The 11,111-nt window shown below is 35.6% G+C and overlaps 1 protein-coding gene across 1 annotated transcript; it reads left to right on the top strand.

The window, feature by feature from the left end:
* Positions 1–929: 929 nt before the first annotated feature.
* On the top strand, positions 930–10,600 carry LOC147495086 (respiratory burst oxidase homolog protein A-like). The gene is given in 15 exon segments (XM_086569581.1): positions 930–1,725; positions 1,843–2,002; positions 2,438–2,486; positions 3,832–3,945; positions 6,070–6,495; positions 7,197–7,580; positions 7,684–7,779; positions 8,198–8,313; positions 8,437–8,604; positions 8,679–8,831; positions 9,265–9,343; positions 9,345–9,461; positions 9,548–9,676; positions 9,819–9,897; positions 10,038–10,600. Coding segments are annotated over 15 exon segments (2,835 nt in total). The 5' UTR covers positions 930–1,070; the 3' UTR covers positions 10,148–10,600.
* Positions 10,601–11,111: the final 511 nt, after the last annotated feature.

Below are 11,111 nucleotides of genomic sequence, written 5' to 3'. Positions count from 1 at the left end.
AGAGATACAATAATTTGACTACAACCAAGTTTTCTGGAGTTCCAACAACGAACTACCTCCCCTGAGTAGTGAAGCTGAATACTGAGGCTTTGCTGCGTGTTATTGCTGCCAAATCGACAGTTTGTGTTGTTAAGAAACAATCGTTGTACATAGAGTTGTTACTTGCAACCTAAACAACTAGATCGATGTTACATTATCAGATTATCAGAGTTAAGATATAAAAGACAATCTCCCTATGCAACTTTCCGAGTCAAATGTCAATAATTTGAAGTTTCAACAAAATAGTGTTCCAAGATACAATTTCGAATTTACTAGTGGCAAGCTAAATGTTGTTTTTACTATTTTACAGTAAGACTTCTAGTTCAGCTCATAAATTTTGAACTCGATCGTCAAAAAAATTCAACCAGAATATTTTTTATCCAAGTGTATAATCAATGCATACAAGGAACACATGTATTGACACATGGAAAATATAGTTCATTGCATATTTGCATGTAAATCTGAAAATGAGTATGTAGGAGACAAATCTTTGTGTTCAGTTCATAAGATACGAAATTTCAAGTCATGAACTTGTTGCATTTTTTATTTCTATATATATATTGACATCAAGAACATTCTTTAGAAACAAATTTTCCTATCTCAGGACCCACTTAATTGTGTCAAAAAGAAATGTAAACAGGCCCAGATACATACGGTAAAGTCATTTGACCAAAATTCCCAGATCAAAAGCCAACAGCTGCTAATTGCCATACTGTACACATGTATTTATGAGGAATTGAGGTCCAATCTCTTTCTTAACTAAAAATCCATTCCCCTACAAACTCTTTGCTACGTTGCATTAGCTCTCTGTTCTATAATCTATACTTGTCTCTTTCCACCTTTTGTTTTTCTCTCCCTTTAACACAGCTTCCTCTGCTTTTGCTTCATTCACCGCGTAAAAATGTCATTTATTTCCAGTATATTCCATACGCGTTTCATGACTTTCATCAACTCTTCTTCAAAACTCACTCTACTAGAGTACTACTAATACAGTAATACTAGTCGTTCATCTATCACCAAAGACTTCACACATGTCACTTCATTCAGTTACATCATCAATGAAGAATTTAACCACACACGAGCTTCGTTGGACATCTGATACAGTTTATGGCAATGGGTCATACTCGAATTCACTTTCTGTTGAGTTCGTAGAAATAACACTCAACGTACAAGATGACGACACTGTACTTCTTCGAAGCGTTGAACCAGCAACTTCCACCAACCATGATGGTAATGGCACAGATACACCCATGTCGTCAAAGCCATCAACAATGAAGAGAACTTCATCAAGCAAACTTCTACACTTTTCGCAAGAACTCAAAGCAGAAGCTATCACGAAAGCTAAGCAGTTTTCGCAAGAACTTAAAGCTGAATTTCAAAGGAAGTTTTCAAGGAATCATAGTACTGCGTCGAAAGCACTTTCGAGATCTTCTTCTTCTTTAAATCATAACCAAAATGGTGATCACCGTTTTGACTCGGCTTTAGCTGCTAGAGCTTTGAGACGACAACGAGCTGAGTTTAACAGGACTCGATCAGGTGCTCAGAAAGCACTTAAGGGGTTGAGATTTATTAGTAGTAATGCAAGTTCAAGTAATGGTGCTAATGGTTGGAATGATGTTGAGAATAATTTTGATAAGCTTTCGAAAGATGAGTTTCTATACCGATCCAATTTCGCTCAGTGCATAGGTTGGTTTTAATTTTTCGTTAATTTTTCTTAAAAAATATATATATTTTTCCGTTAAATTTAAATAGTTAACTTATTTGTATGTTTATTTGTTGACATTTTTTTTTTTGTGTTTGAAGGAATGAGAGATTCGAAAGAATTTGCATTGGAACTATTCGATGCGCTAGGCCGGAGGAGGCGAATGAAGGTGGAAAAAATCAGTAAAGATGAACTATATGAGTTTTGGTCTCAAATTGCTGATCAGAGTTTCGATTCGCGTCTTCAAATATTTTTCGACATGTATGTTTGTTTTTATTATTGAAATATATATATATATATATATATATATTTTTAGGTGAGTCAACTCAAAAAAATTCTAAAGAGGTCAACTCAATATTTTTGTTTTGTTGGAGTTAATTATAATAAAATAAAAAACACACGGAAATTTTAAAAGAAACTATGATGTAGTTCTTTTGGGAAATTTTTTGTTTATGAGAATGCTAAGTGACTAGTGACTAAGCAAGTATCAGTTTGATTGCATGCAAATATTTGGGCCCATTAATATAACTATAAAACAATAATTAAAATAGATAAGTTAAAATTTTAATAAGAACCAAAAATTACAGCTACAAATCCATTGAACTTTGGTTCGGTTCTTTTTTTTTTTTCTAGCTAACGCACAGCCACACACAGATGATGCTCATTGAGTCAAATTGATTTGTTCGGTATTGGCAGGGTAGACAAGAATGAAGATGGCCGAATTACTGCAGAAGAAGTTAAAGAGGTTCCTTTTCTGCCTTTCTTAGACTACACATTGTTCATATTAATGAGTTGCCATTTCTGAGTAACGAATAGTTTATTACAATCAATATACAAGTGATACAACAGTCAAGAAACAATCCTATATATTGCTTGTGAAATTGATAGGTGGAAAAAAAATTTAAATGCTAATCTACTGTCTTGAGCTAGTTAGCTGCTTTTTGTTAATAAGGACTTATTCAAGCATACAGATTTGTAAAATGTCCCATTCTGTAGAACGTAAACCATGTCAACATTTTGGTTGATATAGTATGTGTTCTGAAAAAAGGCCATCTAAATTTTTACAAATTCGGCATGATTAAGTATCCATGGCTCGTGGAATACGTACATTCTTCATAGATAATATATTTAGTTCTTTACTTGGAGGTCAACCTTTCATTTTTCAGTTATGTACTTACGTCGATAGCAAGAAAAGTATTTCTGTTGCTCTTTCACTGTTTGCAAGTCTAAATAAAACTAAAAATTAAATAAACAAACAAACAAACATATTACTTCATGTAAATAATTTGAAGAATGCTAATATGATATTATACAACTAACATATATAAAACCCTCCACCACTCGTGCCAATTCAATGATCTATTTAGTCAGGCATTCTAGAAACAAATTACATAAGCATTGGTTGGCGGTAATTTGGTGAAACATAAATCTGAAACAAGATAGGGATTTGGTGAAGATAGCATGATTCAAATAAACCAAAATCAACAACTCCAATCTACCTGCTAGACTTAAAATTCTTTAGCAAAGCATAATTTGTCCTCCATAAACATGAGTGACCGACACCTGGCAACCCACTGAATTTTGAACAATTTCTATTAGGCATTTCTATTATTATTCATTAATCACTTCAAATTCATGAGTCATGATAGAAATTAGAATTAGGTGATACTGTCATTTCCGTCAAGTACATGACAATACTGTTTACCCATAAAATGGGAGTAATAGTCAACTTGTTGCATTTTTTATTTTTTTTTTTTATTTGTCATTTTTTGGGAAAATTAAATGGAGGTTTTCATTTCATGATAAAAGGTTCGGTTAGGGTTCTATCATTGAAATACTGATATAATTATTTTCTACAATATGTGCAATTTTCTTTTCAAGATACGGAGTAGTTGGGGCTAATATTGTCATTTTTCCGTAACAGACCCTAAAGTTGTAGATGGCAAGTCTAGTTGAAATTTGTATGAATCAATAATTTTCAATAACAACAGTCTCATTCATTCTCATGGTGGGAGTAGGTTAAGAGTAATTTTCATTACTATCATAAAAAATGGGATTAATTTTAGAATTCCGTTTGAGAAATTTTGCAGATTATTATGTTGAGTGCATCAGCAAATAAGTTATCAAGACTTAAAGAACAAGCAGAGGAATATGCCGATCTGATCATGGAAGAATTGGACCCTGAACGGCTTGGATACATTGAGGTGGGTACGTAAGGGCCCTAATACAAATATTTCTAAATGCGAGCCTGCGTTTAGCTTACTTTAATCACTAACAAGAAGGGTAGTTATAACCAAAATAGCTGCTAATACAACATAACTCTCCTCTTGGCATGAGGTGTGACCGTGTGACACTATCACACTACTGAAAAGAAGCTAAGGATCTAACTGTCCTCCACTGCATAATTAAGTTTGGTCGCATGTGGCCATATAATCATATATGATATCATTTAGTAGAAAGGGAGATTACAAATTTATAAATAAATAAATTATTTAATGGCAGGGGATTTGTTAAACATGGCTTATCCTTTTGCCACTTTTAATTGCATTCATGCACAGCTAATATACAACTATCAAGTCTTGACTTGTACTCAAACTCCAAATGATTATTTTTGAGAATAAGAACACCAGATTTTTGTATTATTACATTTTTTTAATCTATAGTTTCTTGGTCCAAGAAGCTGCAATGAAGCTGGTGTGTGTGTGTTTGTCATGAGAGATGACAAGATCCCTGCTATGGGTTTGTTTTTTTCAAGATATGAAAAGATTGCTTCACTGCTATGATGTCGAAAATAATTAATAAAGTATTATCGAAAAAAAAATTTAATAAAGAAATAGATATGTGCTTTTTTTTTAAGAGAAACCAGTGACATATTATTCGGCATACCTTACTTGGTTATGACTTTGATCTCCTAGACCTACTGACAAATTGGTCTGAGATCGTTTTCCAGCCTAGTTTTTTGTTTTTTCGATAATCTTTTTCCAGCCAGCCTAGTTGATTTCGTTTCTTTTCACCCAAAAATAAAAGTTCTAAAATGTTAAACGAAAAAGAAAGTGGAAATAAAAGAATAAGAAGAGACAGAGAAACACAGTGATTTAATCAGATAGTCAGTAGAATGCTACTTATGCTACTGAATCACTTTCTAATTTGAATGGTTTTTTTTTTTTTTTTTTTTTTTTTTTTAAAGTCTTAATTTCAATGCTTCAGCATTCAGACCACGATGGCCTGCCTTTGTTTAGAGATCCAGGCCACAATATTCTGGTTTTGGGACCATGTGACTCCAGTTGGTACTATGAATAGTGTTACTTTAGTACGATATATGTGACTTGTGTTTCTTTCACCTTCACTATTATTATGTTCCCTTCAATATCCCTTTGCCATGTCAACGAAGTGTGCTGACACTATGTAAGCTGGAACCCATGTGAATGCATAATACAAGTCTTCCATAGCGCGTACTACGCACTCACTCAGATTGCATGATACCCACTCCTTTAGCATGCTGAAATCAGGTGTATCACACTAGGATTTCCTGATTATGCAGTAGTTAGGTATGGGGCCAAAGATTGCAGGATTGCAAAACTAAAATCCTTTCGCAATATCTGTTCAATACCTTGAAAGAAGTCTCCCTAGTCAAAAAGGTCATAATTTAGTATGCCAAAAGCATATATTTTCAAGGCATCATCGACCAGTAGTCCAGTAGATGAGGACATGAAGGGGCTCTCACATTTTTCATTGAGGGAGGGCTGCTTCCAAGTAGTACATACTCATCCAGTCATCCCAAGTCCCCCACATAGATGTATGTGCGTCCTGCAGTTGTTGACATTATAGTAAGTATGCCCCTGACCCAGACTGCCATTACATTGGCACGTAGTACATATTTTCACGATGTAATTCTAGAAATTGAAATATGTGATGTTATGTAGGCGGTAAAAGCAAATTAAAGTTTCATCCAAGTTGAGACTTGCGCCACAAGTAAGTCTTTCATTGAACTGATATGTCAAGTCAGCTCGTAATTATACACGGCAAGATGCTTTGAGAGAGTTTCATGCAATGCCAAGGAAAAATTGCTTCAAGAGTTGAATAGATATCGTGATACCTACCCCGCCACTAAAGGATCATTTTTGTCTTGCAAATACAGAAGGTCAGGTCGAGGGTAAGTGTCCAACACAAATAATGTGTAACTCTAAACAACCTCGACTAGTAGTAGTAGTATGTAGCGGTAGTTATGATAACCAAGACACTAAATGAAAATGCAATTACCATCGTTTAAGCAGAGCTTTTGTTATTGATCTCTTACACTCTCAATGATTCTTTGATGATGCATGCAGCTCTGGCAATTGGAGACCCTACTATTACAGAAAGACACATACCTAAACTACAGTCAAGCATTGAGTTACACAAGCCAAGCATTGAGCCAAAACCTACATGGTTTCAGAAAGAGAAGTTCAATTCGAAAATTGGGCACGAAAGTGGCATACTATGTGGAGGACAATTGGAAGAGACTTTGGGTCCTGTGCTTGTGGATTTGCTTAATGCTTGGGCTTTTCCTCTGGAAGTTCTTTCAGTACAAGAACAAGTATTATGCATTTGAAGTTATGGGATACTGTTTGCTCACAGCTAAGGGTGCAGCTGAGACACTAAAGTTGAACATGGCTTTAGTTCTTTTCCCTGTGTGCAGGAACACTATCACTTGGCTCAGGTCTACCAGGCTTGCACGTATTGTGCCCTTTGACGACAATATAAACTTCCATAAGGTGCATGTGCTTCTAATGCTATCACTTTTTAGTTTTCTGTTGAATTATGTGACAAGCTTTTATATAATTTCATATATTCATGTGTCTTGAAAACTACGAATATCATTTATCTTTTTTCTAATTCAGCAAGAAGTAGGTATTATGATCTTAAGTTAAGCCTTCGAACATCAAGTAATTTTTTTGTTGTGTCCGAGCCGAAAGTAGTGCGTGTAATGTTCTTAATGTGCCACAATTTAAAAGGGACCATTTACGTCATACTATATGCTGCTCTTTGGTTATCTTCCCTGTTTGTATGAAATACCGTAACCATAACTTGGCTTGGTCTACTAAAGCTGCTGGTATTGTGCCCTCTGTGACAACACCAACTTTCATCAGATTTTCTTCTTTCTGGAAATTAACTTTTGTAAGGTTTGCTTTAATTTCATGATGTGTAAGTCACTCAGCTTTTACTTAATTTTTTTTGTAATGCATCATTTCATGTTTTCCTAAGAATGACATTGTTACCATTAGTATTTGTAAGGAACGGAATTGACATTTAAACTAAGGCCATATGTATGATCAAATATTCAAGTTTATATAACCCACCATGAACGAGTTCTGCATAGGTCCATCGTCCACTAAAGACTGAAAAATGTTCATGGCCAATTTATTCTCAATTATTGACTGAGATTATCTGTGTTGGCTTCTTTTCCTTGAGACAGACAATTGCAGCAGCCATAGTTCTTGGTGTGATACTACATGCAGGCAACCATCTCATCTGTGATTTCCCACGTTTGGTAAATTCATCAAACAATGCGTACAGGCATCTTCGGCAGGATTTTGGCAAACATAAGCCTTCATATTTGGATTTACTCCGAGGCCCAGAAGGCGTGACTGGAATTCTTATGGTTCTATGCATGATAGTAGCCTTTACACTTGCAACGAGATGGTTTAGAAGAAGCCTCATTAAGTTACCAAAGCCCTTTGATCGACTCACTGGTTTCAATGTTTTTTGGTACTCTCACCACCTCTTCATATTGGTCTACATCTTACTTGTAATTCACGGAGTTTTCCTCTACCTTGAACACACATGGTACCATAAGACGGTAATTACTAATTACAACAACCCCTCTTATTTAAGTTGTGATTTTTTTACAAATTGAAGTTACTCAAATGATACTAATGTACATTCTTTGTGAATTACTTCAGACATGGATGTATTTGGCTGTCCCTGTTATTCTTTATACATTTGAGAGGATTGTGAGATATTTTAGGTCTGGGTATTACTCTGTTCGGATTTTAAAGGTAATTATAAACATCTTCTTGATCACATTCATAACCACATTTCGATGGTGAAAGTCTGTGTCGATGTGGACGCGCATAGCAGACATCTTCCCTATCAATAGAGACTGTCCAGGAAGACATGCATCAGGTTGACAGCCAGCGCAATAAATCTAATTGTTTTGTTACCCATATTACATACCCTTCATATTATTTTTGCTGAAAAATAAAATCCAATTAGTTTACTTATTAATGTCCGTCATAGATGATCTTAGTTTTGTTTCCGAACAAGTAAATCATTTTTAAGGTTTAATCGGTTAAATGTCACCTATCCAATCTCTTGGGCAATAAGATCAATGTGGAGACCGACAATGCTGAAGTGTGAAAACTCATTATAGAAAATTGCTTATTGACCTGTTTGGATTTCTTATTCCAATTTCAGGTTGCTATCTATCCAGGTAATGTTCTTACTCTGCAAATGTCTAAGCCTCCCAACTTCAAGTATAAGAGTGGACAATATATGTTTGTTCAGTGCCCTGCCGTTTCACCATTTGAGTGGTATAGTACTATCCCACTTACCTCCTGCTACATGTTTTTATTCCAAACTAGTTACTTCTACTTAAGCGAATTTCTTTCATGTATTGATTTTGTTGCTATTTGACATTAATTTACATACCCCAGGCATCCATTTTCAATAACTTCAGCTCCTGGTGACGATTATCTGAGTATCCACGTTCGACAGTTGGGTGACTGGACACAAGAGCTCAAAAGGGTCTTTGCGGAGGCCTGTGAGACTCCATCAGCAGGGAAAAGTGGGCTTCTTAGAGCAGATGAAACGACAAAGAAAATGTATATAGCTTGACCATATCTAGTTTCTTTCGTGATCGATAATTTTCTTATATTAAGTTTTTTCTGTCGTACAGTTTGCCTAAACTTTTGATTGACGGTCCTTATGGAGCTCCTGCACAAGACTATCAAAATTATGACGTCTTACTACTTGTTGGGCTTGGAATTGGAGCAACGCCATTCATCAGTATTCTGAAAGACTTGCTCAACAATATCATCAAAATGGAGGAGTATAAAGTAAGTACATGCCACTCTTTGGGCCATGCTAACGAATTTCTTGTTCTGATTCGTGTAATGGATTTTCCAATTGCTAAGACCTTTTTTCATTTGCGAACTAGTTGTGACCTCCATTTCACTTTCTGAAAATTCTAATCTATCCTGTAATTCTGTTTTTGTTACATGGTTGCTTTTGCAGTAACAACTGTCATTGCATGTGTTCTTACCCCGATTTACTCTGTGTGCATGCTTTGTTTTTCTGAAGTATGTGTATGTTTGAGTTTGTGCGATGCCTTAATTTAGGATTTCAAACAATAATGACATGGTGTTGGAATTTGGATGAACAAAAATATATGTTCAATTCTAAGTTTCATGTTCAGTTTGTGTTAGGACAACCTAATGAGATCTAGTATAGTAGTATCCACCTTAATATGTCGACTTTTGCAGGAAAACGAATCTGGAAATCAGCAGGACAGGACAAGGAATGGAAAATATAGATTCCATTTCTCCTAACAAAGTCTCACCAAAAGAGAAAGAAACCTTTGAGGACAACCAATGCCTATTTCTACTGGGTAACCCGTGAACAAGGCTCTTTCGACTGGTTCAAAGGGGTTATGAATGAAGTTGCTGAGCTTGATCGAAAAGTACAGTTGATAGTTAATGAACGTTATATTCTTTAACTTACGTGTTTGAGTAGTTCCTTATCAACAATTACTTGATTTGTTCTTAGGGTGTGATTGAGATGCACAACTATTTGACAAGTGTGTACGAAGAAGGTGACGCGCGCTCAGCTCTCATCACCATGGTTCAAGCCCTCAACCATGCTAAAAACGGTGTCGACATTGTTTCTGGAACTAGAGTAAGATTTCATGTCTCTTTTGCTTGTAAATTCATGTATTCCTAGAATCCTATGGACCCTAAGTGGCAGCAGGACATCTGGAAGAATTCTAAGTTCTTGTTCTGAAAACGATTACTTCAAGTATGTGTGTCCCTGGATTTAGGTACGAACACATTTTGCAAGGCCTAACTGGAAGAAGGTCTTTTCAAGAACTTGCTCCAAACACCCAAACGCAAAGATTGGTGAGACATGCATTACCATTGCTTCAGAATTTTCTTTACAGATTATTGATATTGCGAATGGTGTCACCAAATTACAATAAATCAGGTGTGCATTTTTCATTTCCGGCGACAACCTGACTTTTTAATGACTATTTTGACAGGGGTTTTCTACTGCGGTGCGCCTGTATTAGCTCAAGAAATAAATAAGCTCTGCCATGACTTCAATCAAAAGGGTTTAACCAAGTTTGAATTTCACAAGGAGCATTTCTAAGGACAGTTGGCATCTGTCTCAATATACCTATTCCAGGGTTTATCCCAAACCCTTAACCCACAATATACAGCTCTCAAAACAAATATACACACACATAAATAGGTACGTATACAAAAAAGTTAATGTAATGACGGGAAAAAAGGTAAAGGTGAAAAGTGTCAATTGTAAGCAAATCTTATAACATGATTATTGAGATATCAAGCACATCATTAGAACTAGTTTGGCGGCCGAGGTGAACTGGGATCAGACAAATCTTCAACCTTGGCTGTCAAAAGTTTTGATAGCTTAGTTACCAAGCTAGCTCAGGTTCTCTATGAAGCGTGGTATACTTGCGCAGTGGAGAGGTTCACCAACCTGAAACCAAAATGGGATGGGAAGATGTATTGTAATCTTAAACAATGTACTACCTGTTTCACGTCAGATACGTTTTGATTCTTCAAAGTTTATAAATCATCGTACTGTGTTAGTCTGCTACAAAGTTACCAAAATCTAAAGCACTACAACAGCGCATGCACCTAACGAAAACATCTTGCCTTCTTCTCTCTCATAATCTGAGTTCTTAACCTTCTTCCTTCTCCTCTTTCGGTTAGTTGCCATCTTCTTAACATGCCAGACCTCCTTGCAAATTTCTCAAAACTTTATTTTGAAATAGTTGCTTTTCACAATAAAAGTATCCATTTTCAACGAAAAGTAGGGATACTTTTGAGTAGGGGTGTTTTCCATGTCAATCCAAAAACGAAAAATAGGGATACTTTTGAGTGGAAAGGGGGTGTTTTAAGAATGTTTCTAAAACCAAGCTCGGCCCACCTTTTCCCAAAAGACGATAAAGGAAATAGGTAACTTACTACTTCACTGTTTGACCCAACAAAAGATTATTCATTTTCATAACTTTGCAAACAAACATGATTATTCTTTTTGATTTTTACTTTTTCCCGTGTTTTGCAAACACATAATTTAAAATTAT

The sequence above is a fragment of the Coptis chinensis genome, chromosome 6, assembly GCF_015680905.1.
Source record: "Coptis chinensis isolate HL-2020 chromosome 6, ASM1568090v1, whole genome shotgun sequence".
Taxonomy (NCBI): domain Eukaryota; kingdom Viridiplantae; phylum Streptophyta; class Magnoliopsida; order Ranunculales; family Ranunculaceae; genus Coptis; species Coptis chinensis.
This window is presented reverse-complemented; position numbering and strand designations above follow the sequence as displayed.